Raw genomic sequence first — 27,515 nt, 5'->3', positions numbered from 1 at the left:
ATGCTGTAATATTAATAAAAAACACTTTTGCATTGATTTCATGTAAAAGTTACAGTTTGTAGTGGTCAAATTGTTGTACTTTTGTGTTCATAATAACATATGCTTGAATATTCATAACAGCGAGAACCACAATTTATCCATTTTCATTTAATATTCATTGCTAAAAATACATTTATCAGACATTAAATGCAGTAACTATTGGGCTGGAAAAATGGAAATGGTGTAATATTTATAACAGGTCACTCAAAATATCATTTTATAGGTATTTCCATTCAAATTTTCAAGTAAAACAAACATTTTTTGAAAGGTTAAAACTTTTTTTTACAGTGAAATTTAAAAAATTAACAGTATCAACTCATTTCTTTACTGTAAATGAAGAAAATGTTTTACTGTAATTTTATGGCAGTGTTCTGACGACAACAGATTATTATCGTAAAAATAACTTTTTGTTACAGTGTACTGAGTGAACACACAGCCCAAATGAATGCTGTTGTACCTCAGTTAACCTGCCAGCAAATGAAGCCTGACACCAAGTGACTTCTTCTTCTTCTTCGTTTGGAGAAAGATCTTGCAGCAGAAGGTGTAAACCGTTATATCTCAGGGCAGATGTTAGTCAGCCAACTGACTAAGGTCTCATCTACACTAATCAGACCATAAGGCCCATTTGGATGGCGATATATGGGGCGAGATGTTATCACATGGTCTGCAGTCTGCTCCTCTGCACCACACTCACATGCCGCAGAGGAGGCCATGCCCCATTTATGCATAGTTGAGCGGAAGAGGCCAACACCAGTTCGAAGGCGGTTAAGCCTGACCCAAGCGGGTCTAGGAAAAGATATTCCAGATGGTGATGTGCTGGTCTCTGCAATGAATCCACAAAGTCTGGAAGAACTTTCTTTCCATATCGTGTTCCATTTGTCGTCCGCCCAGCTTGCTGCGTTACTGCCCGACTGTTTTGAATCATTCAGCAGTTCCAGTGCAGCAGGGACAAATGGGTGTCTCGACTTAAGCTGCCGAAGTCCTCTAGATGGAGGAGAATGGAGACAGTCGTGCAAAAGATGACCAGGTTCCAGCGCTTGGCAAGCCAGAGACAATGTGGCTCTCTTGCAGCGAAGCTCAGAAAGTTGGATGCCAGAAAGTATATGTAAGTCGGCCGTTGGTGTCAGACGGAGGCATCCAGTCACTAAGTGCAGAGCATTGTTGATCGGCTTATCTACGAGACGAGTGTGAGCACTGTGACACCAAGCTGGTGTGCAGTACTCAGCGGTAGAATGGACCAGAGCTAGGGTGGCTGTGTGGAGTGTCTTACCGCCAGCACCCCAGCTTGTACCAGCCAATCGCCTTAAAAGCCCGACGCGTGTTGTAAGCTTTTTGCGCAGTGACTTTGCGCAGTGTTGGCAGTACGTGAGTGCTCTGTCCAATTTAATGCCGAGATATATAGGCTGAGTAGAAAATGGCAAAGAGCGTCCATCAACAGTGATGTTAAGCACGCGTTTTGCCTCCCTGTTGTACAGGTGGAAGGCTGCCGTTACTGTTTTTGTTACACTGAGCTTCAATTTCCATTTCTGGAGGTAGTTCGATAGTGTCGCCATGTCCAGTATGAGTGCCCCGTCTAACGCCTGCCAATCCCCAGTTGAGTGCACAATTGCCAAGTCATCTGCGTAGGCAAATGTCTTAGCGGTAAGTGCTGGCAGGTCGTAGGTGTAGATGTTAAACAAGAGAGGGGCCAGGACTGATCCTTGCTGGACGCCATTTCGAAAACGTCGCAACCTGCTTTTTGTGCCATCACCGGTAGTGAGGGTGAAACTGCGGTTTCGGACAAGTTCCATGATCATAGAGACCATGTGCCTGTCAGGCAGTAGGCGCAAAAGCTTGCAGGTGAGGCCATGGTGCCATATGGTATCATAGGCTGCTGTGAGATCACCAAACACAGCACCTGCTTTTTTCTTTGCCGAGAAGCTGTCCTCAATTTCTTGAGTCAAAAGAGTGACTTGATCTACGGTTGATCTACCGTGTCTGTCAGAGTGTAGCTCCGCTGAGAGCTCCCACATATCATATGAAGATATTCACCGAACCAGAAAGACACGGAGACTGTAACTTTTTACTTGCAAGGGTAACAGCACAGTGTAACAAGACACATTAGTGCGAGCTACAAAGACTGTTCCCATACGAAGTTTATTTTATACACAAGCAGAAACGAAAACATAGCATAAGATAAGAAATAGCTCGAGTTACACAAGGGGGTGTGCTAAGCTGTAAGAGTGGAAATATACTGACTAGAAGAGCAAGATGTGTGTGTGTGGGTATGTAATGAAAATTATTATATAAAGACACTATATACAATCAATTAATGCCCTCGGGCTTGATTATGATAAATGTATTTACAAATTCAACTCTAACATTCCCTCCTGTTTATCATGATCAAGAAGTGTGAAGCTCAGTTAACAACATCTTGTAAAAACATTTTCTGCTGTCACATCATTAAACTACACTTCAACATCATCATTCTCATCATTAGAGTCACATTGTGGTTCTTCCATTTCAAGTGCAGCATAAGCAATAATAGAAGTAGTTATCATTTTAGAAATCATGGATCTCAAACATGGTAAAATGCAGGTAGCAAAAATGCAAAATAGTAACAAAATGCATATACTTATAACTACAAATCTTTTAATAGTCTGAAAAATACCACCAGATGTAAACCAAGAGGTAAAATCCCAGCCTGGAAAAATACCTTTGTCTTGGTTTCTTAAAATGTCTATTTTAATCTCATCCAATTTCTGTCTGATTAAAGTGTAATTGCCTTTGTGATCAGGGATGTATGTACAACAATGGTCATTAACAACTTCACAAACTCCTCCTTGTGCTGCTAAAAGAAGGTCTAAAGCTATTCTGTTTTGGAGTGTCATTTGTTTGATAGCCTTAAGTTCGGGATCGTTTTCTAGCTGATCAGTTATGTCAATTAGTGCGTTAGTGAGATTATTAAGAGAAAACCAAAGTTTATTTACACTTGCGGATAATCTTGATGTACCATATGAAGGAACTAAAGACATGAGAAAACGTTTTGGTTTACTGAAAGCAGGTTGTTGTTCTTCTTTAGTTTCACGGCTTTGGATTCGGTGTGTGTGTATATATGTCCTGTTCTCCAATTGTTGGTCAGTAATGACAATTACAGCAGGTTGCAAATGAACTAAGGTACAAGTACCGCACCAATCAAATGGCAAATACCAATAAAGAAGTCCTCCACATTGCCACATCATTTCGGGTGGAGTGGAGATTTTTGGTCCGAGATTAAAGGTTGTTATGTTTCTTCCAGTCCTATATTTATCTTCAGAAAACCACCAAGATGTGTTAAATCCTGCAACAAAGGGAACTGATGATAAGATAGCAGACGAGTTACTGGAAAGTGATATTATATGGATGCAATTAGGTGTTCCTGGTAAGTGATGCCTGTACATATCGCCACAGGTGCGTTGGAGACACAATGGGAAAGGAATGTTAGTTCGTAATGGTGCAATTCCTACACCTAATGTGGTGTTCGTAGCCTGTGAAAAATTAGTGGGATCCAGCCATTTTTCCTCATGAATAGTACAATTTGGAAACCAGTATGACATGTTACCAGTGAAATTTTTTAGCATTCTGAGTGTACTTTCACCAAATATACACATTGTTTCTGATTTATTAAGTCCTATAGGAGTGAAAATGGTCTGATGTGTAACATGATGAGGTAATTGTGAGCACACGTAGCAATTGGTGACATTATTCTGTCGTGCTGTAAAATTCATAGCTTTATACCAGAAGTTCTGTTCCCAAGTCGCTGCCATGGAGTGTTCATGGGTCCTTTTAGTCCTGTGAGTTCCTGTAGAGGAGAGAGAGAGGAAGAGGAGCCACAGGAGTGACAAAGTCACCCCTGCGACTAGCAGAAGTCGCCAGAGAGCCATTCTAAAGTTGGGCGCGGATTAGTTGGGTTCTTCACCGGATTGAGACGTCAGCACCCTATTGTGCTACTGACCCCTTTGTATCGGACTTCCACCGCTACCCCGTCGGTTGATCTGGCTCGGCTTCCAGTCGTATCAGCTTACAGTGCGATTGGTGGATCCACGAGGGCCGTTCAGCAATTTTTATTGCCGTGGGTGTCGTCAGCAGTATTTGATACGGCCCTTCCCACCGAGGCGACTTCCAATTCTTTCTCCTCAGGACTCTGATCAGGACCCAGTCTCCAGGCTGGAGCTTCTGTGTAGACAAAGGAGAAGAACACTCTGGCAGATTATTGGAACTCTGAACTTCTCTCGTTTTTAACATATGCATCATCCAATCTGCTAAAGTTACTTCTCTCTCACTATGATTCAGTGGATTATTGTTTTGTGGAAGTGGAAAAGGTCTCCCATGCACTATCTCAAAAGGTGTTATTGTTGTGTCTCCTGTAGGCGTAATTCTCATCCACAATTTAACCAAGGATAAACAATCTGGCCAAGGCCTCTTGGTTTCTTCCATAGTTTTGGCTAGCCTGTTCTTTATTGTCTGATTCGTACGTTCTACAAGGCCGGCGGATTGTGGATGATATGCGCAGTGATTTTTTAGTGAAAAACCCAATGCCTGTGAGCAATGTGTCATGATTGCATTTACAAAATGTGTACCATTATCTGATCTAATTATGGCGGGAATACCATACGTTGGAAAGTAATGGTTGCAGAGTGCTTTTGCTACAGTTATGGCTGTTATCTTTGGTTGGGTATATTTCAACCCATTTTGAAAACACATCTACAACCACTAAACAATACTTTAGTCCTTTTGATGCTGTTAGCTCAATAAAGTCCATATGAATTGTGTGGAAGGGGTGTTGTGCTGGAGGAAACTGCCCTCTCTTTGGTCTCATATTCCCTTGCGGATTGTTCTTACAACAAATTAAACATTTCCTACAGTATTCCTTGGCAAAGACAGAAAAGTTCACAGCGAAAAACTGTCTCTGTACCATGTATACCATCCCTCCTGTTGAGACATGGGTTAGACCATGGCTCACGAGGGCGGCTGTGGGGAACAGAGAACGCGGAAGAACGGGCTTATTATGAATATGATAAAGGCCATTTTGCAAAACAGCTCCACGTCTGAGCCAAGAAGCTTGTTCAGCCGTGGGAGCAGTGTTTTGTGCGTCCGCCAAGATGTTTAGGTCTACTGAGAGGAAAAGGTCATTCCCAGAACATTGCGTGCCAAATGAAGCTTGTTTTGCAGCAACATCTGCAAGGTTATTACCCCGTGTTATGGCGGAGTCGTCCTTTTGGTGAGACTTACATTTACACAGCGCTAATTTAGCAGGACACTGAATTGCTAAGAGAAGATTTTTCAACAGAGAGGCATGTGTAAGAGGTTTCCCACCAGAGGTTTTCATGCCCCTGTTATTCCAAATTCGAGCGAAATGGTGGACAGAAGAATACACATATTGACTGTCTGTGTAAATGTTAAGCGATTTCCCTTCAAACATCTTACAAGCGTTAATGACTGCTAGAAGTTCAGCCGTCTGTGCAGAATACGTGTGTGGCAGGCGTTCTGCTCTTAGGACTGTAGTTACTGTTGTTATTGCATAACCTACACAATTATTTCCTCGAATGTCTCTAGAAGCAGAACCATCCACAAAAATATCAGTAAAACCAGATTGTGGGAGATCAAAAATGTCAGGTCGTGGCTTTGTTTCTTCATTTGTCGTAGTCACACAGCAGTGTGGATCTCCATCGCCTTCAGTGGGCAAAAGCGTACTTGGATTTAAGGAGCTACATCTATGCACAGTTATATGTGGCTGTGACAACAATGTAGAAGTATAGGCAATGTGACGGGCATGAGTCAGAAACGGAAGATTTGCATGCAGCAGGACTGCAGCCACAGAGTGTGGAACATGGACGGAAAGTGGGTGACATAAAATAATATCTGCAGAGGCAGAAATCGCAAGAGCAGCTGCTGCACAACTTTGTACACACTGTGGGAGACCTGCTGCGATATTATCTAAGCGTTTAGAATAATATGCTACAGGCTTAGGTGTATCACCATGTTTTTGTGTAAGAATAGAAGTCATGTGCCCATTTTTGCAGTTAACAAACAGGTCAAACGGTTTGTTGTAGTCAGGTAGAGCCAAAACAACATCAGTTTGCAGGGCTAATTTCAGATTTTTAAAAGCTTCCTCAGCCTGTACAGTCCAAATAATCTCATCTGTTAACGACATGTTCTTGCCATATATTAAATCTTGCAGTGGCTGTGAGAACACTGCGTAATCTGGAACCCAGGATCTGCAAAAATTACAAAGTCCTAAAAATGACATCATTTGTTGTTTTGTTCGCGGCTTTGGAGCATTTTGGATTGCAGTTTTTCTGTCAGTGAGTAAAGCTTTCCCATGTTTTGAAAGATTATGGCCCAAATACACCACCTGCGGAGCCCACAACTGAAGTTTGTGTAATGAAACCTTATGACCTGTTTCATGTAAGTGTCGTAACACTGCCATCGTTGTCTGTTTACAGTGTTCCTGCGTGTCTGCAGCCACAAGAATATCATCAACATACAACAGAATTTGGCTGTGTTCTGGAATTTGAAATGTTGACATGGAGCACCTGAGAGCCTGAGTGTATATGTGGGGGCTTTCTGTAAAGCCTTGTGGTAATCGTGTATAGGTGTACTGTGTACCTTCAAATGTAAATCCGAACCAGTGTTGCGAGTTTAAATGTAGTGGTACAGAGAAAAAAGCATTACTTAAATCTATAACTGAAAACCACTTTTTATCTGAAGTTACTTCATTTAATAATGTATTTGGGTTTGGAACATCAGGTGTAGTTTTCTGTACAGCATCATTCACCGCTCTCAAGTCTTGAACCATCCTCCATTGTCCTGTATGTGCTTTTTGAACAGGGAAAATGGGTGTATTGCAAACATGCTTTTTTGTTTTCACAATAATCCCTGATTTTTCCATGTCTGCAATAACAGGTCTTATACCTTCTATTGCTGCTTGTTTCAGCGGATATTGAGGAATTTGTGGTCTATAAGAGGTGGCTGCTTTTACTTCAACAGGTGGAAAATCTCTTATCAGTCCAACATCTGTAGGGCTGTTAGACCAGAGATCTTCGGGCAGATTTTTTAATTCTGGGTAATCCTCTAAAGACAGACAAATTAAGGATCAGGTTTCTTTTTCATCCAAATGTGTGGATGGTGTGGTTTTCACACGCCACCCAAGAGGTTGTCTCATGAACCCATAACGTTGACCTTTTTGCCAGTCAAAATTTGGAATGGGTTCATAGGTGTCGGCTTGTGCTTTCCGCAACAAACCCTCAAGTTGATGCCACTCCATTGTTGGAGCTTTGGACAGAGAGACATGTGGAGTATGGGGAATTTGTCCCCTAAAGAATTTCAGTTGTTCGGGTGAAAGCAGAACAGAAGCTACCCCATTTCCTCTTTTATCTAGATAAACGTGTTGAAGGGTGATTATTTGAGGGGTGGTTTGTGCGGAGAACCATTTGTCAAAACTATGATCGGGTCCTGGTGTTGTTTTGTATCTAATGGTGACATGTAGCCCATCAGGACCACGCATTTGTGTCTGTGCAGGCGGATGTGCATTTTGGATTTTTTTAATAGTGTTTGTGCTGGTTGTCCTTCAGCATGCTTAGAAATGTCATAAGTCCAATAATAATGTAGGGGTTTTTTGCCCTGCATTATATTGAGTCCGCAAGAGACGACAGCTGAAGTCATTCCTTTTTTTGTAGGAATAACACAAATTTTTAATGCTGTCATTACATCTCTGCCCAATAGATTAACTGGGCAATTGCGATCCACCAGAATTGCTGAGGTGGTATACACTCCCGTTTGTTTATCCCGTATTTTGACCGGGTTAGAGAGTGGATGATGACCTAATTGACCATTCGCTGTTTTGACTAGGATTGTGTTAGTTGAGAATTTTACTCCAGGAGGTGGTGCTTTTAAAACTGTTCTACAGGCTCCTGTGTCACACAAACAGTCAAATTCTTGGCCATTTATAAATAATTTTCTATAGGGCAAATCTTCATTTACAGCTAATGCTTGTAGTGCTGCGAAAACATCTACGTCTGGGGTGTCTGTGGCGGTCTGCATCATAGTTTGATTTTTATTTTCTACATGATGGGGTTGGCTTAGGGAGGTGTTAACCCCCTCCTCCAAGGAGCTTGTAAGTAGTTGTCAATTTTGTGTGCTATTTGGATTATATACACGCTTTCCTGTATGGCAATTGCGTGCAAAGTGGCCTGTTTTGCCACATAGATAGCATACATCATCTGAGGTGGCGGGTCTACCTCCTCTACCCCTGCCTCTACCACGGAACTTCCCTCTGCCTCTGAAACCTCCTCTGCCTCTGTACGCTCCAGAGTAGAGTACTGTGGAGGTTGGCGTTTCATCAGAAAAATACGCAGCCGCGGGTTTAGTTAGTTTTTTCTGAATGACAGCAGTGGCATGTACTGCCCAATTTACAGCTTCTTCAACTGCGCCTGTATTTTGTCCAACCCAGTGTTTCTCTACAAAATTCTTCACTGAAGGTTGGAGCCCAGAGATAAATGCCCTTTTTAGCTGTTGTTGATAGGGTCCAGTTCTATCATTAGAAGGGTCCATGCCACAGTGAGCCTTGTAAACCTTTTCCAATCTATGCCTATAGTCAACAGGCTCTTCTCCTTCCTTTTGTTTACAGTGTGCTATTTGTGTAAAATCGGCTTTTCGCATGAATTCTGTTTTTATTCTGTCCATTAGCGCATCAAATGCAGTTTTTAAGTCTCCACTATCATGTTTCAAAGGATCATGGTTAGTACCATATCCTGTGAAGTTCCCTTCAACACGACAGAACTTAGAGCCCAAATAGGTTCTAACCAGTTGATGGCATTCAGGACCGTTTAAATGGTGGCTTTTTCTTAGACCTTCTAAGGACTCTACTGCACCTGCAGGATCTTCCTCTGGTTTTGGTATTCCTGCTAGTGCTCGGTCAATGTCTCTGCCTGTCCATGGTCTGTAAACTAAAATAGTCTCGTGGGTGTCCTGAACACCTTCAACAACTGTACCAAAACGTGGATTTGCTACCTCCACCATAGGACACAACTCTCCGTCACTTTTTGGGGTTCTGTCTTCAAAGTCATCATCTGTGCCATTGCCATAATCAGCTGGTTTATATGGGGCCAAGTTTGGGTATAGTTCAGGTTTTTTGTCAGGTTCTTCCCTAATCTGGCTTCTAAGTTCATAAGTTTTTGTCAAACCACGTCTTTGTTTGAGGAAATCGTCTCTTTTTTCTGCAGAGGTCTTTTTCTTTGGTTTAACGACTATTGGTTCCTCTGGCGGTGTCGGCGCGCTGGAGAGCCCTCCCTGCGCGCTAGGGAGCCCCCCCCGCGCGTCCCCACCACCAGTGGTTTGTTGCCTTGAATGAACCTGTGTCTCCTCATCTGGATTAACCAGTGCTAGAACCTTTTTCTGTTTCTTCTCATTTTTATCTTTCCTTTTTTCTGCTCTGAGTCTGCTCTGTTCTAGCCATTTATCTGAGAGTCTGTATTCATCCTTTCTGCGCTTCTTCTTTTTATCATTTTTTGTCTGGAGGATTTCAGTTTTTAGTTTAGTTTGGAGTTCTAGGATTTCTCTCTCATCTAGTTTGCCCGAGAAATTATGTTTTTTCCTCCATCTTTTTTGACTCACTTCTCCTGATCCTTCCGCATATTTTTCCATAAACTTCTCATCGCCTTCTAATTCACTGTGTTTTTGTCCCATAGCTACTTGTTGTCGAGTTCTCTGGCATGAGACAACGGGAGGACACTAACACATCCTTCTACTGCAGATAAGCTGCAGCGGTGTTAGTTTTTATGAGTCCAGCTCGCCCTTAATCCCTTTGTCACCAGTACGTCGTCAACAACAAGGAAAATAATAAATCAGAAATTCAGCAAGGTACCCTAGACCTTATAATGTGCTTGAATTTCTCAATCACTCTTCACATTCACACCGTGTACACCTTGCCGACGGAATCTCTTTCGTCATGTCGGCGGAATCTATTTTATCATGCCTTACGGCGGAATCTTCACACTCACACCTGTGTACACCTTGCCGGCGGAATCTATTTTATCATGCTAGCGGAATCTCTTTCTCACCCGTGGTTCTGATCGGTGTCACTTCCTGGATCGGATCCTTGGATTCACACCCAGCGCCGAGGGACCGCTTTTCCTTTCACCGACCTGGCCACGAATTCACGTCCCAGGATTTTCAGATCTCGCTGCTTGGCGACGATCGCTGTCGACAGACTTCGGTGTCGGCTCTCCTCGACGTCGGGAAGGAATCCTCGGATCCGGCTCGAAGGACCAAGTTATATGTCAGAGTGTAGCTCCGCTGAGAGCTCCCACATATCATATGAAGATATTCACCGAACCAGAAAGACACGGAGACTGTAACTTTTTACTTGCAAGGGTAACAGCACAGTGTAACAAGACACATTAGTGCGAGCTACAAAGACTGTTCCCATACGAAGTTTATTTTATACACAAGCAGAAACGAAAACATAGCATAAGATAAGAAATAGCTCGAGTTACACAAGGGGGTGTGCTAAGCTGTAAGAGTGGAAATATACTGACTAGAAGAGCAAGATGTGTGTGTGTGGGTATGTAATGAAAATTATTATATAAAGACACTATATACAATCAATTAATGCCCTCGGGCTTGATTATGATAAATGTATTTACAAATTCAACTCTAACAATCCAGCTTGCTCCTGAGGGAGAAGTGGGTCGATGGTGGGTTCAACACGGGCATAGATAAGTCTTTCCATGATCTTAAAGGGGATACACAAAAGAGAGATTGGTCTATAACTCTTTGGATCCCCTAGAGGCTTCGTCGGCTTTGGAATGGCGACTACTAATGCTTTCCTCCAGATTTTGGGAATTTTGAGTGTGTGCAGGCAGGAAGACAGAAACTTGTTCAACCAGGACTTTAAAGCAGCTCCGGCATGGATAATCAGCTCTGGGCAGATGGAGTCAGGCCCCGGGGCTTTTCCAGACTTCAGTAACTGGAGAGCAATAGTAAACTCCTCCGGAGTGAAGTCTTTGGAGATAGTTTCACCAGGGGGCGTAGGAATTTTCCAGAGTTCGGTCACATCTTTATTCACGAGATAGGCCGATTCACGGTCTTTTGTCCTGTACACCCCATTCTTTACCAGTTGCGAAGCAATGGAATTAGAGGAGATGGGGCAAACACGTTGCGATTGTCTGGATCTGCCCGTTAGGTTATTAATGATATTCCATGCCAGCCGGCTAGAGTGCGTAAAGTCGATGGAGTTGACAGCCTCTGACCAGCGTTCTTTCCGCTTTTCGTCCAGGCAAGCATGCAGAGCAGAGGCAGCATTGCTTGATTCCTCACCCTGTGGTGCCTGTAGAAAAGCCTGGTAGAGGTCTTCGCACTCTGCATCCCAGCATGGTCTGTAGTTGTTTCTACAACCGCGTGGGATCGATTGTCTGGCTGCTGTGAAGATGGATTCACAAAAGTCCAGTTATGCCTCATCAACATGGCTGGTATCAGGAGAGGGAAGGTCCTGAGCCAGCTTATTTGTGATGAGGTCATACAGTTTCCAGTCGGCCTTGCGAAAGTTCAAAAGCTTATATGGCTCAGTTGGTACTGGGACCACCGTTCTTGTAGCCGTGATAAGCGAGGGTCGGTGTTGGGACCTCGGAAACTTTTCTAAAACACGCCTGTCCAGGTGCCAGCTGTTTGGACCAGTGCTCGCGAACGCCAAGTCTGGATTGGTTCCGGTGTTCCAGCGACCAGAGAAGAAGCTAGGAGCATACTTTGGATTGTGCAGGAGCACAAGGTCACTCTTGGTTGCCCAGTCAACCAGGCATTCTCCATCTGGGCTGATAGAGTTGTAACCCCATTCGGAATGCTGGCAATTGAAGTCGCCAGCATAGAGGCTGGGGTGTGGAAGCACCGGGATGGCTGATGGTATCAGTCGCGAGGGTGGTGGCTTGTAAACATTGACAATCTTAACACCGTCAATGTCTACAGAGAGCCACTCAATTGCTGAACCAGCACAAGACTGGTCAACAGGGGTCCATTTCAACTTTTCATAGACAAAAGTAGCAAGGCCATGCTTCCTGCTGAGAACCGCTCCAGCTAGTGTGTAATGTGGAATGACTAGCTGGTCTGCATTGGTGCAGTGGGTCTCCTGAAGCAGGATGACGAGAGCTTTATGTCTTGAAGCCAGTTGGCTTATCACGCAGATCTTGCTTGCGTGAAGGCCCTCGACATTAAGCTGTAAAGTTGTGGGCAATGATGGCCCACAAGCAGCATCCTTCGGTTTATCACCTCTTTGCTTTCAGGGCCGAGGGTCTATCCTTTTACCACCCCGAGAGCCTCTCCTGGTTGTCATCTTTAGCCTAGACATAGTCAGTTCGACTGGGTCCAAGTGACGAGTTGACATTAAGGAACACCAGGGACCAGGTCTGCGAATTAGCTGTTAGCGATTGACCTATGAACATGACATCAGTTAATGTAACAATGTTTGTTGTTCTGTCCCTATCAAATAAACAAATAAAGAAACAAACAAACCACGATGCTTTGTTTGATTTGCATCCTACGGGATATTTTCCACCTCCAGACGCCCTCAGATCAAAGTGCTGATAGATGAAGCGTCGTGTCAGGATGTTGCTCTGCACATGACAGAAAGAAAAGCTAATTGGCTCCAATCTCAGACCTGCCGTACACAAATTTATGTCATACATGTTCACATCCTACAACCTTCATCTGTCGCTGCTGCAGACATGAATCTGCATATTTTATAGAATAGAATAGAACTTTATTTGTCATTGCAACAAGTACAACAAAATTGCACACACTGATGGTGGAAGCTGCGCTAACCACGACCCATCAGGAACAATTAGGGGTTAGGTGTCTTGCTCAGGGACACCTCAACATGAGCACGACGGGCCGTGGGATGGAACCACAACCCTACGGTTGCAAGACGGCCACTCTACCCACTGAGCCATGCCTATTAAAATTAACACTGTCAGACAGTTAAACCATTTAAAAATGACATAGAGATGCTTGTCGAAGATCCTTTGTCACTTTTTTGTGGACATTCAAAAAACTGCCTGTTATGCTTGAGATGGAGGTGAATGCTGAGTGTTGCTCTCCTTTGCTGTGATTGTTGTTATTGTCAGGATCAACCAGAGTTGACAGAACTTTCCTCCAGAAGACCTTTTCTTTGTCCATGTCATCAGCAGCACACTGTACAGGATATGTTTAAGGGGTGTTGAAAAGTAGAAAATCTGTGGATTCTTTCTACTTTTGCAGTTTCTGGTTGATAAGTGACAAAAAATGTAGTCATATAGTGTCTCATTTTGGTGCTTTTGTGTTTCATTTTGGTCGTTTTGTGTCTCTTTTGTGAATTTAATGCCAGAGGTTAGTTGTTTTGTTGCCTCATTTCTGTTGTTTTGTGCCTGATCTTGGTCATTTTGTGCCTCTTTTTGTTCATTTGTTGTGTAAAGCAGGGATTAAAGCAAAAAAAATTATTTTTGACTGAATTTTTTTTTTCAGACCAGTTCATGTTCCCCTGCAATATGCTGCACTACACATTAAGAATGACACCTTTTTCGTGCAATAGTTTCCCAAAGATTTCAAGAAAAAAGGTCAAATGCTGTATTAGTCCCTCAGTTTCTCTAATACAGCATTTAAGTTGTTTTGAGTGGTTTATTTATTGTTGTCATTTGCTTTTAACTTAAATGTTTTGTTCTATTCAATTAAAATTGATGCTTTTTGCAGGGCTTGACTCAGTTTGTAATGCAGTCAAACAAGTAACCATTCACAAATCTTTTCTGTTCAGGTTTTATTCCTCAGGAACAGGACAGAACAATTATAAATAGAACAATTAACAAAAGTGCAATAGTGCCAGAACTAAACACAAGTTTGAATTATTTCTTTTGTTTTTTGGAGGTAAAACCAAATAATTCAAGCACACTCGATGTTCGTTTCTGGGTTTTCTTTGGTGTTGCTGTGACTCCAGCTGAAGAGGAGGCTTTGGAGGAGGCTTTGGAGGCTCCTGGTGCTCTGACTCCAGCAGAGGAGGAAGCTGAGGAGGAGGCTTTGGAGGCTCCTGGTGCTCTGACTCCAGCAGAGGAGGAGGCTGAGGAGGAGGTTTTGGAGGCTCCTGGTGCTCTGACTCCAGCAGAAGAGGAGGCTTTAGTAGCAGAAAATGTGGAAACTTTTGTTACCTTTGTCACCTTAATGGCTGAGAGGACTTTTACGGCTTCTCTCAATTTCCTCTCCTTTTGTTTTTCAATTTGCTCCTTCTTTTGCTTCATATGTGACTTGTACATCTCATATGAAGAGTAGCACCTTCTCCTCATTGCAGCGCTGATCTCAATGTCAGAGGCTGTTTTCCCTGTCGCCCTCATGTGTGACTTGATAATGGCTAAGCCTTCATAGGTCTCAACATTCAGTCTGGCTCTATCATTTTCAATTATGTCATCCATAATATTAAATGATCCTTCTACAAGAGGCCCAGTGAACAATGACAGTACAGCCTTCACTAACTTGGATAAGATGGGGAATCTCATCTCTCCTGCTCCTGTCTTCAACGCAAAGATCCCACTCCACCAGTCCACATCAATTCGGGCAGTGCTGTCATTAAAGCCTCTGCCTTGTGCTCCTAGATCTGGGTCAACCTGGTAAGCCCGCACTTCTTCACTAAGTTGACCCACCTCCTCTGATGTCACTGCATTTGGCAAGGCTTTGGCCAAGGTGATGAATGCATCCTGAATTGTTTCATGAGCAATTAATGATGGTGTTAGTGCAGACAAAGACATGATGATATTATTGCTGAGAGGAAGGTTTTTCTGGAGAAATGTTGCTGCCTTGATGTAGCCTTCTCTGAGAGAATTGTAGACACCCTGCACCCAGTGCTTCTTCTCCACCCTGGCTTTGGTCAAGGCAAAGTAGCTGAACCTCCCCACAGACAACCTTTTGTCAGGGTACTGCAGGCTTCTGTCCTGAACATCAACCGTTAACAAGGCCTTCACCTTGGAGGGGATGGTGGCAGGCTTCATGAACTTGGACAAAAGGTCCCGGATCGGCATCATCATCTCAGAATGCAGCGCATGGACCATGGGCTTCTCAACCTGCAACCTCTTCAGAAACAACTGGAAAGTTGGAAGTACACCTGTAAAACACAATAAAACTTGATTTAAAAGTGGCTGAATATTTTGAACAAATTATCTTCTGATAACAAAGCAAAGATGCATTTTCTTCTTTTATTATTAGTGTTATTTCAAGGGTGTTTGTCAGAATAGGTATTACGACATAGATATAACACTATATAAATGCAAAATTTGACACAGTCATTTAGACTCAGTCTCAAACATACACCAGTTCATTCTTCCTTAGGCCTGCTGATAAATTCTAAAACTGTTGTAAAAATGTTTGGCTGTAATTTCTCAAAAATTTTTTCACTTAAAGTGAGGATACCTCTGTATAGATCCACCATGGCTGTGAGCTTGTCAAACTCTGAGAAAAGCATACAGATGCATGTCTTCCGGTTCTTGTTGAGATCCGTTCCGATGCTGGCAGATTTTGCCATTTCCTGTTGCAGTACTGTGATCCTAGCCCTCTCATCAGATGTAACTGCATGCTTATCGAGGATGTGGTTCAGGAGCCCTCTATCACAACAAGCATACAGGCAGACACATTAGATTGAGAGGCGACAATAAAATGGTTATAGCTTATATTTTCTATATTTCATGAAATTTTACAAATTTGGTCTAGTACAAAGATGATATGCAGTAAAAACAGAATATTAATCATGATTTACCTGTGTTTATGTTGATCAGCTGCAGGCAGGATGCTGTAGTAGTGCACAATCAGTGGATCGGTAAGGTCACGTAATCTGTTGCACACATCCAGCATTTGCAGGAACCTGCTGCTGATGGGACGCATTAGGCTCTTCTTGTTTTCAAAATGCAGCAAGGATTGGAACTCTGCAAAGATTTCCCTTTGTTTGGGTAATTTTTCAATGTCATAGTAGACATCTGTGCAAAATGTCTCCACATATCCTTGGAATGGACTCAACATGGCCTTTGCAGCATTTGACACCATGTGGACGGTGTCTCCACTGATGTCCAGAAGTGATGGATTTTGCCGTCTTATTTGAGTTTCCACTCCAGACTGTTTTCCTCTCATAACATGGCAATTATCTAACAGAATAGACACAATTTGATCCCACTTTAATCCTTTGGACTGGAGGATATCTGTCAATGTGTTTGTTAGTGTGGTTGCATCTGCAATGTTGGCTTTTCTTGAGGCCAGATGTTGGGTCAGTACTTTACCCATATCCTCATCAAAGTATCTGACCAAGACATTTAGGATCTTGTCCATGTTTGCATTAGTTGACTCGTCAGCATTTAAAGAAAACAGCTTTTCTTGTAATTTGGCTGACAGTTCAATTTGGTGCTGAACAGCAATGCCATGTGTGCAGAGATAGGAGGCATGTGCATTTGAAATGGACAATCTGGAGAGGGCGCTCGGATCTTGTGCAATGGACTTGACTAGGTCAACGAGTGGCTGAGACATGGTGAAAGACAGGTCATGCTCAGCGATGAATGCACATATGCGAACTTTCAAGTTACACACACGGTCAGTCATAGTTGCACAGACCTCACTTGTTGTTGTTGTAGCACCTGGCAAGGAGGTAGTGTGCTGCAGGGAACGAACAGCACTTCTGTGCTTTTCCTCAGCCTGATGGCGCATAAGCATTTTTTTGCCATTACTGCCATACTGAATATTTTTGTGGCACACAACACAAGCACAAGTTCCTGGCAGTTTTACACACGTGGACAAAATTGTTGGTACCCCTCAGTTAAAGAAGGAAAAACCCACAATTCTCACTGAAATCACTTGAAACTCACAAAAGTAACAATAAATAAAAATTCATTGAAAATTAAATAATCAAAATCAGCCATCACTTTTGAATTGTTGATTAACATAATTATTTAAAAAAAACAAACTAATGAAATAGGGCTGGACAAAAATGATGGTACCCATAACTTAATATTTTGTTGCACAACCTTTTGAGGCAATCACTGCAATTAAACGATTTCTGTATTTGTCAATGAGCGTTCTGCAGCTGTCAACAGGTATTTTGGCCCACTCCTCATGAGCAAACAGCTCCAGTTGTCTCAGGTTTGATGGGTGTCTTCTCCAAATGGCATGTTTCAGCTCCTTCCACATATGTTCAATGGGATTCAGATCTGGGCTCATAGAAGGCCACTTTAGAATAGTCCAACGCTTTTCTCTCAGCCATTCTTGGGTGTTTTTGGCTGTGTGTTTTGGATCGTTGTCCTGTTGGAAGGCCCATGACCTGCGACTGAGACCAAGCTTTCTGACACTAGGCAGCACATTTCTCTCCAGAATGCCTTGATAGTCTTCAGATTTCATCGTACCTTGCACACTTTCAAGACACCCTGTGCCAGATGCAGCAAAGCAGCCCCAAAACATTACTGAGCCTCCTCCATGTTTCACCGTAGGGACAGTGTTCTTTTCTTCGTATGCTTGGTTTTTGAGTCTATGAACATAGAGTTGATGTGCCTTACCAAAAAGCTCCAGTTTGGTCTCATCTGTCCAAAGGACATTCTCCCAGAAGCTTTGTGGCTTGTCAACATGCATTTTTGCAAATTCCAGTCTCGCTTTTTTATGAGTTTTTTTCAGCAGTGGTGTCCTCCTTGGTCATCTCCCATGAAGTCCACTTTGGCTCAAACAACGACGAATGGTGCGATCTGACACTGATGTACCTTGGCCTTGGAGTTCACCTTTAATTTCTTTGGAGGTTGCTCTGGGCTCTTTGGATACAATTCCAACGATCCGTCTCTTCAATTTGTCATCAATTTTCCTCTTGCGGCCACGTCCAGGGAGGTTGGCTACTGTCCCGTGGGTCTTGAACTTCTGAATAATATGAGCCAATGTTGTCACAGAAACTTCAAGCTGTTTAGAGATGGTCTTATAGCCTTTACCTTTAAGATGTTTGTCTATAATTTTTTTTCGGATGTCCTGGGACAATTCTCTCCTTCGCTTTCTGTTGTCCATGTTCAGTGTGGTACACACCTTTTCACCAAACAGCAGGGTGACTACTTGTCTCCCTTTAAATAGGCAGACTGACTGATTATGAGTTTGGAAACACCTGTGATGTCAATTAAATGACACACCTGAGTTAATCATGTCACTCTGGTCAAATAGCTTTCAATCTTTGATAGAGGTACCATCATTTTTGTCCAGGCCTGTTTCATTAGTTTGTTTTTTTAAATAATTATGTTAATCAACAATTCAAAAGTAATGGCTGTTTTTGATTATTTAATTTTCAATAAATTTTTATTTATTGTTACTTTTGTGAGTTTCAAGTGATTTCAGTGAGAATTGTGGGTTTTTCCTTCTTTAACTGAGGGGTACCAACAATTTTGTCCACGTGTGTAGCTTTTTGCACCAAGAGCTAACTGGCTTTCCGTCGTCGCCCGTCTCATTAAGCCATGCCCATCTCCATTTGTTTTTTACATATTTATCAATTTCTGAAACGTTCGAACCTTCCTTCAGAATCAGTGCGTCCATATTGTCATGTGGAAAATACGGCAAACTCGGTGCGGGACCTGTCGTAAACAGGCACGGGCGGGGGTGAGCGCGCACGTCTGGAGCCGCTGTTGCTATAGCGACTGTGCCGTCGAAACACGGGCCGCGACTTAAGTGTCTCGCCACTGTTGGAGCGAAGCAGCCGACACGGGACAGACAGCAGGCGTGGGTGGTGGTGGAAGCCACTGGTGGCACGCGCTGGGCTAGACCGGACCCCGGAGCACCGAACGCCTACTGGACCTCCGCTACCGCGTCATGGACGTTTCATTTGTGCATTAGCGCGGCACCACAGCCCCGCTCGTCCGGCCGGCTGAGGAGAGGGTGCTTTTTTTATTTTTTATATTTTCTGGTTACATTGCCCCCTCATACCAGTGGACCCGTTCGTACTTTGTTTTTTCATCACTGGAGCGGAATGGCTGAGAGAAGCTCCAGATCCTTCTCTGGGGGGCAGTGGTGAAGCCGCCCTCTTCTTTTTCTGATTGGCTAATGGTAAGGCTCTGGCTGGCTTTACTGGTTTACACCAGCGTCATTAATTCCATAGTCAAAACTCAATCACAACAAATACACGTGCAACTTTTTTTTCCCCTCCCTCTTTTTCCAACTGACGGAAATCCGTCTACAGACGGAGAACTTTAATCCCTGTGTGTAAAGTCCCAGAGCATAATACTGCCACCTCCATGCTTGATGGTAGGTTTGGCATTCTTGGGGTTGAAGGCCTCAAGATCCCCTTAGATCAACATTCTGCTGATGATTTTAGGTTTCCCTGAAGAATGTGGAGGAAATTCTCCTTCTTCATGATTCCATTTACTTTGTGTAAAGCTCCAGTTCCACAGAGCATGATACTGCCACCACCATGCTTGGTGGTAGGTTTGCCATTATTGGGTTAAAGATCTCACTCTCTCTCTCCTCTAAATATATTTCTGCTCAGTTTTTGTTCCATCTGACCACAGAACTTTCCTCCAGAAGGCCTCTTTTTGTCCATGTCATCACCAGCAAACTGTACAGTAACGTTTAAGGGGTGTCGGAAAGTAGAAAATTTGTGGATTCTTTCGACTTTTGCAGTTTCTGGTTAATACATGATAAAAAATGCAGTTATGTAGTGTCTCATTTTGGTGCTTTTGTGTTTCATTTTGGTTGTTTTGTGTGTCTTTTTGTTAGTTTAATGCCCGAGTTTGGCTGTTTTTCATCTCATTTCTGTTGTTTTGTGCCTGATTTGGGGCATTTTGTGCCTCTTTTTTGTTCGCGTTTTGTGTAAAACCCCGGAGCATGATACTGCCACCACCATGCTTGATGGTAGGTTTGGTGTTCTTGGGGTGAAAGGCCTCATATTCTCTCTTCCAAGCATATTTCTGCTCAGTTTTTGTTCCATCTGACCACAGAACTTTCCTCTAGAAGGTCTTTTTTGTCCATGTGATCATCAGCAAACTTGAGTGGAGCTTTCAGGTTCTGCTTCAACAGGAAGAACTTCCTTCTTCATGGCAGCTCATGTTGACATCAAACAGTCTCACAAACTTTAATTTGTACAGAAGATTTTGGGATCTATAGCTGCCTTGAAATCACTCTAAGGAACTTTGGAGCAATGAGTTTTGAAATGTAGAAGTATAATGGAGATTTTACAGTTAATATACGCTTCATGGTGAGTATCTGAAACCTGAATTGTTAATAGTCCCTCAGTGGATGATGCAGCAGGAACAAAAAGAGACATACTGTATCGTCTTTTAATCAGTTTTTTTCTTTTCTTGGTTTATCTCCTGATGTCCTCTATGTGCTCTATTGGTTTTGATGGTATCTTTAGTTTAAACAAATCTCACATCTTGTACTCTTTCTCTCGTGTTTTATCTTATCTACATCTTAAGCCCAAAAAAGACACTGAATTCTCCCCACAAACATCACATCCCATGACTCTCTGCTCACACTGTTGAAACTAGATTTAACCCGTTAAGCTTCAGCGTCCCGTATTCGGGACATTTTGAGATCTGCATAAGGATTTTTCAAAATTGACCGAAGCTGCAAACTCGATGATAGAAACACTATACACCCATGGAAAGCTTAGATTCTCATGAATCCGCCGGTATAAACCCCTTTCAGATGTGATTACCATAGCGGGTAATATAAACACATTTGTCCAACAAACAACAAATCACGTAAACAGCAGAACTCACCTTTGAAGGCTCATAACTGGTCAAAGATGAAAATATTCCACGAAAAAACGGCCATAATCCAAGCTTGGGCATCCAGACAAAACTAGCCAGTAAAATATTTTGTCCAAAACATGTCTTGAAATAAGTAAATAATCCACAGATAGCCGATCTTCGTGCGCGCGCACGTGAAGGATTAAACAAAAATACCCTGGGTTCACACATCACACGGGGGAGGGTTACCACCACCGACGACACCACGTCCCTACCACAGGTGCTCAGCCTCTGGAACACAAAATAAAGGAAGATTAGTGGGGGCACCCAAGGAAAATAAGCAAAATAAACAAGTAATTAAACTATAAACAAAACAAATTCCTATAAACTAAAAATCACAAAAGAATAACATTTAAACTCAGAAAGCCAAATACCACAAAATGCCAAAAAACAAAAACACTGAGGTTCAAATTTATATTACCTCAACAGAACCAAACCTTAAAACACAAATAACAATATAAACCATAAAATCAATATTAACTAAGCAATGAACCAATATAGGTCACCGGATCAACAAAAGAAAACAAAACCCAAATAATCTACAAATAAAGCAATGTCCCCACTGTGGACACAAATAAAACACAGGTAAAGTAATATTAAAACCACGAGGATAAATACAACATTTAAAAGCAACTTAATTCCCAATCAGCTGCTTGGTCCAGCCTAGCTGACGCTGGGAGAAGCAGACCAGGCAGATGAAACGGAGGTGAAGCAGAGCTAGGTGCAGTTAGCTGTAGGCCTATACCAGAGCCATCCAGAAGTACAGTGAAGCAAAGCAGAACAACAAGGCAAAACAGCAGCGGGTCCTTTGCGCCGCACACACGCTGAAATGTGTGATAACATAAAGCCAAATCTTTTTGTATCCAAATCCGGCTTTAAACTTCTCCACAACAGTATCTCGGACCTGCCTGGTGTGTTCCTTGGTCTTCATGATGCTCTCTGCACTTTAAACAGAACCCTGACACTATCACAGAGCAGGTGCATTTATACGGAGACTTGATTACACACAGGTGGATTCTATTTATCATCATCAGTCATTTAGGACAACATTGGATCATTCAGAGATCCTCACTGAACTTCTGGAGTGAGTTTGCTGCACTGAAAGTAAAGGGGCCGAATAATATTGCACACCCCACTTTTCAGTTTTTTATTTGTTAAAAAAGTTTAAAATATCCAATAAATTTTGTTCCACTTCACGATTGTGTCCCACTTGTTGATTCTTGACAAAAAATTAAAATTTTATATCTTTATGCTTGAAGCCTGAAATGTGGCGAAAGGTTGAAAAGTTCAAGGGGGCCGAATACTTTCACAAGGCACTGTGTGTATATATATATATATATATATATGTATATATGTGTATATATATATATATATATATATATATGTATATATATATATATATATATATATATGTATATATGTGTATATATATATATATATATATATATATATATATATATGTATATATGTATATATATATGTATATATATATATATATATATATATGTATATATGTGTATATATATATATATATATATATATATATATATATATGTATATATATATATATATATATATATATATATATATATATATATATATATGGCATGCCGTTTAGGAAATTATATATATAATGAAAGTCGATATATATATAATGAAACTTGATATATATATAATGAAACTTGATATATATATAATGAAAGTCAATATATATATAATGAAAGTCGATATATATATATAATGAAACTTGATATATATATAATGAAAGTCGATATATATATAATGAAACTTGATATATATATAATGAAACTTGATATATATATAATGAAAGTCGATATATATATAATGAAACTTGATATATATAATGAAACTTGATATATATATAATGAAAGTCGATATATACACACGTGGACAAAATTGTTGGTACCCCTCAGTTAAAGAAGGAAAAACCCACAATTCTCACTGAAATCACTTGAAACTCACAAAAGTAACAATAAATAAAAATTTATTGAAAATTAAATAATCAAAAACAGCCATTACTTTTGAATTGTTGATTAACATAATTATTTTAAAAAACAAACTAATGAAACAGGCTTGGACAAAAATGATGGTACCTCTATAAAAGATTGAAAACTATTTGACCAGAGTGACATGATTAACTCAGGTGTGTCATTTAATTGACATCACAGGTGTTTCCAAACTCATAATCAGTCAGTCTGCCTATTTAAAGGGAGACAAGTAGTCACCCTGCTGTTTGGTGAAAAGGTGTGTACCACACTGAACATGGACAACAGAAAGCGAAGGACAGAATTGTCCCAGGACATCCGAAAAAAAATTATAGACAAACATCTTAAAGGTAAAGGCTATAAGACCATCTCTAAACAGCTTGAAGTTCCTGTGACAACAGTGGCTCATATTATTCAGAAGTTCAAGACCCACGGGACAGTAGCCAACCTCCCTGGACGTGGCCGCAAGAGGAAAATTGATGACAAATTGAAGAGACGGATCGTTCGAATTGTATCCAAAGAGCCCAGAGCAACCTCCAAAGAAATTAAAGGTGAACTCCAAGGCCAAGGTACATCAGTGTCAGATCGCACCATTCGTCGTTGTTTGAGTCAAAGTGGACTTCATGGGAGACGACCAAGGAGGACACCACTGCTGAAAAAAACTCATAAAAAAGCCAGACTGGAATTTGCAAAAATGCATGTTGACAAGCCACAAAGCTTCTGGGAGAATGTCCTTGGGACAGATGAGACCAAACTGGAGCTTTTTGGTAAGGCACATCAACTCTATGTTCATAGACTCAAAAAGCAAGCATACGAAGAAAAGAACACTGTCCCTACGGTGAAACATGGAGGAGGCTCAGTAATGTTTTGGGGCTGCTTTGCTGCATCTGGCACAGGGTGTCTTGAAAGTGTGCAAGGTACGATGAAATCTGAAGACTATCAAGGCATTCTGGAGAGAAATGTGCTGCCTAGTGTCAGAAAGCTTGGTCTCAGTCGCAGGTCATGGGTCTTCCAACAGGACAACGATCCAAAACACACAGCCAAAAACACCCAAGAATGGCTGAGAGAAAAGCGTTGGACTATTCTAAAGTGGCCTTCTATGAGCCCAGATCTGAATCCCATTGAACATATGTGGAAGGAGCTGAAACATGCCATTTGGAGAAGACACCCATCAAACCTGAGACAACTGGAGCTGTTTGCTCATGAGGAGTGGGCCAAAATACCTGTTGACAGCTGCAGAACGCTCATTGACAAATACAGAAATCGTTTAATTGCAGTGATTGCCTCAAAAGGTTGTGCAACAAAATATTAAGTTATGGGTACCATCATTTTTGTCCAGCCCTATTTCATTAGTTTGTTTTTTTAAATAATTATGTTAATCAACAATTCAAAAGTGATGGCTGATTTTGATTATTTAATTTTCAATAAATTTTTATTTATTGTTACTTTTGTGAGTTTCAAGTGATTTCAGTGAGAATTGTGGGTTTTTCCTTCTTTAACTGAGGGGTACCAACAATTTTGTCCACGTGTGTATATAATGAAACTTGATATATATATAATGAAACTTGATATATATATAATGAAAGTCGATATATATATAATGAAACTTGATATATATAATGAAACTTGATATATATATAATGAAAGTCGATATATATATAATGAAACTTGATATATATATAATGAAAGTTGAGATATATATATAATGAAAGTCGGAATATAGAATGTTCAGATTTTCATTCCATCTATTCAAAGTTTCATTCCATATATTCAGACTTTTTCCTACTGAGCCCTGGAAGGACATGGCAAACAAAAACAGGAACCTTATTGGACATTTGCTCTTCAGATGAGCTCTTCTGTGATTATCTATCTGTCTTCATGGTTGTCACAGGGAACGGCGACTACGTTTGAGAAAACAGGTAATTTTTAGAGATGTTTTGATTCTGAACACTGAACGTGTTAGCATTAGCTTAGCTACTTAGCTTCGACTACATTTGCATCCCTACATAGCTTAAAGGTTAAACACATGCACCATATGTTGATGATAATGATAATATCTATGTTTATCTTTATAGCTGGTCTTAAGGCTAATTACGAGGCAGAGGTCAGCTGCTGCCTGGACACATCCATGATCACGCCACTGGTGGGACACAATTGTACTGGATTTCAGCTGAAGGCTGCTGTTCTGTCCAAACTGAGACATTTTTATTGTGACATACCCTCCACTGTTGTTAGCTTTTGATTCAATAAATTTTTTTGAGATGAGGAAATCACTATTGCATGTTTCTAGTTAAATACCCTACTTTTATGATATATCACTACAGCATGCACTTTTTATATTTTCCATCAATTTCACCCAAAAGTTGAATAACTATTTGTGAGCAGTGTATGTAGACACATAATAGAAGCACATTTCAATAATATGTCTGCTGCAGTAGTGCAGTTTATCTACCTAGATTGGTGTAAGTAAAAAAAAAACATATGCTACTGATGTTTCTGACTAAAATCTGCTTGAAAAGCACAACTGCTTATCTGTCAAAATGTGTGTAACAAAAGTGTGCACTGAACACTGAATAAAGTCTCTGTAGATTATAGACAAAATTTGCATCTCTCATCACAAATTTCTGTTTATTCACCCAAAGTGCATGAGTAAAATACAAAACAGGTGAAGTACTAAAAAAGATTTATTTTCTAGAAAAGCCAATAGTCAACAATGCAGTTTAATTCTGGGACAGTTGCTCCAGCACCGACACCATGCGTCCCATCAGTGCAACCAAGGTTTTCATTCATCTTCTGGATGTTCTGGAGCATGGCAGAGGTCACGTCTTGGTGTCTTCCGATCTGTTCCAAGAACCGTTCCTCTGACCTCTCCAGACACTGCAGAGGATGCACAGCAGCTTCCTGGTTCCCTTTTCCTGCATAAAAGCACCAAAAAGTACTAGTTGTCAGTAATTATTTTCTATTTTCATAAACACAGTTAACTTAAAGTAAATGTTCTATTTTGTGATTTTAGGATGGGTCAAAAGATAACATACTGATCATGTTGATGTCTGCATAGTCTAAACAGATCTTACTTGATTTGGTCTGTAGAGAGGAGGACAGCGTGGAGGAGCTGCAGGACGGAACCAGTAAGCTGCAGACTAGTGCTCCTGGTAACTGGACCTCATCATCCAAGGCCGACAACTAAATAAAATGAACAAGACATGCTGTTGATAGCATCTGTAATACAAATGATTTTATCCATTAACTGATTTATTGCTTTGTCCATACAATGTTAGAAAGTGTTACAAATAATACCTGTAATCATTTCCAACAGTGATAAATGCCTTGTTTTATTTTACAACAAAAAACACCAAAAGCATCTGTGTATAAGAAATCAGTGCATTGGATTTCCACATCTGCAAAGCTAGAAAATCACACATCAGAATTTTACCTTGAAATTATGAAAATAGCTGCAGATTACCAGTACTCTTTACTTCATTGTGTTAACTTGATCATTTGAATCAGTTTTTTAGACTTGTATTACTGATACGAAACATAATCAACACATAAATTAAAATGTGTTCGCAAAGAGTTCACTGGTTCTTCAAGGGAAATTTCAATGACAACCATATAGTTCAGTAATATGAATAATGGGTCATTGTGTAACAGCGTGGGAGGTTCTGAATACAGGTCTTGGACTGAAATATTGCTGCTGCTTTCCTCCGGTTTTATAAGGAGTTGTTTCATAGCTTGTTAGCTTACCAGCGGCTAACTGGCTGGCAAACAATAGTTCAAAGCCAGCCTCTAATCACTGATCCGGTGTCCGGACCGCGTTAGCTGGCGGAACGTTCATAATACTGATGTGGAACTGTTGTAGCTAGCGTATTCATAGTAGGATAACAGCAGGATGTTGGAGAAATTAAACTTACCATTATCAGGATCGCTGGTCTGCATGGCAGACTCTTAGAGCATCGCACTGCTTGAATGTCTGTGTATTTCAGGCCGATTTCAAAATAAAACTCAATAAAATTCTCGTCCGGGTGAGTGTCCTTCGTTGTCGCTTCGCCATACGGACATGTCCCTTCCGGGGCTCGGTAGGAAAAAAGATTTGATATATATATAATGAAAGTTGATATATATATAATGAAAGTCGATATATATATATAATGAAAGTTGATATATATATAATGAAAGTCGATATATATATAATGAAAGTCGATATATATATAATGAAAGTCTATATATATATAATGAAAGTCGATATATATATAATGAAAGTTGATATATATATATCTATGGTTGCAGCTACCAAAATGCAACTGCCAACACTCGAACCACAGGACACAACAACGCTGAATACTGGCAACAGACCGGGCGAGCAACTGGAAGGGGCGTGGCTTCAGCTTCAGCCTCAGCGAGAGAGAGAGAGAGAGAGAGAGAGAGAGAGAGAGAGAGAGAGAGAGAGAGAGAGAGAGAGAGAGAGAGAGAGAGAGAGAGAGAGAGAGAGAGAGAGAGAGAGAGAGAGAGAGAGAGAGAGAGAACAGGTAGCCACCCCCAGCTCTTATAGCTGGTGGGCGTGCTCTGATTGGCTTACAGCCCAGCACTACCTGGGAGGACACAAAATTGGCCTTAAACTGGACATTTCCTGCTACAAGGAGGAAAAACTTATTTCATCCTACTTCAAAACTTGAAACAGTGAGAAGTGAAAACTTTATTT

At 41.2% G+C, this 27,515-nt stretch overlaps 2 protein-coding genes and 1 long non-coding RNA gene across 3 annotated transcripts in view; all 3 read right to left on the bottom strand.

The window, feature by feature from the left end:
* LOC110959563 (succinate--CoA ligase [ADP-forming] subunit beta, mitochondrial) overlaps positions 1-27,515 on the bottom strand; it is a 333,454-nt gene that overhangs the window by 73,496 nt on the left and 232,443 nt on the right. The gene's annotated exons all lie outside the window — the stretch shown is intronic.
* LOC127537096 (uncharacterized) lies at positions 1,999-10,715 on the bottom strand. The gene is made up of 2 exons (XM_051958843.1): positions 10,119-10,715; positions 1,999-4,233 (listed from the first exon to the last, which is right to left on the bottom strand). Exon 2 carries the CDS (start codon positions 3,939-3,941, stop codon positions 2,487-2,489), a length of 1,455 nt encoding a protein of 484 aa, XP_051814803.1. The 5' UTR covers positions 3,942-4,233; positions 10,119-10,715; the 3' UTR covers positions 1,999-2,486.
* On the bottom strand, positions 25,426-26,897 carry LOC127537110 (uncharacterized). Its single transcript, XR_007946595.1, has 3 exons — positions 26,728-26,897; positions 25,891-25,999; positions 25,426-25,731 (listed from the first exon to the last, which is right to left on the bottom strand). It is a non-coding gene; the product is annotated as an uncharacterized LOC127537110 (long non-coding RNA).

Source organism: Acanthochromis polyacanthus, chromosome 14 (genome assembly GCF_021347895.1).
Source record: "Acanthochromis polyacanthus isolate Apoly-LR-REF ecotype Palm Island chromosome 14, KAUST_Apoly_ChrSc, whole genome shotgun sequence".
Lineage (NCBI taxonomy): Eukaryota > Metazoa > Chordata > Actinopteri > Pomacentridae > Acanthochromis > Acanthochromis polyacanthus.
This window is presented reverse-complemented; position numbering and strand designations above follow the sequence as displayed.

Excerpts from the sequence above, each read along its gene's own strand:
- LOC127537096 (XM_051958843.1), bottom strand. The coding sequence starts at position 3,941 with ATGGCTCTCTGGCGACTTCTGCTAGTCGCAGGGGTGACTTTGTCACTC.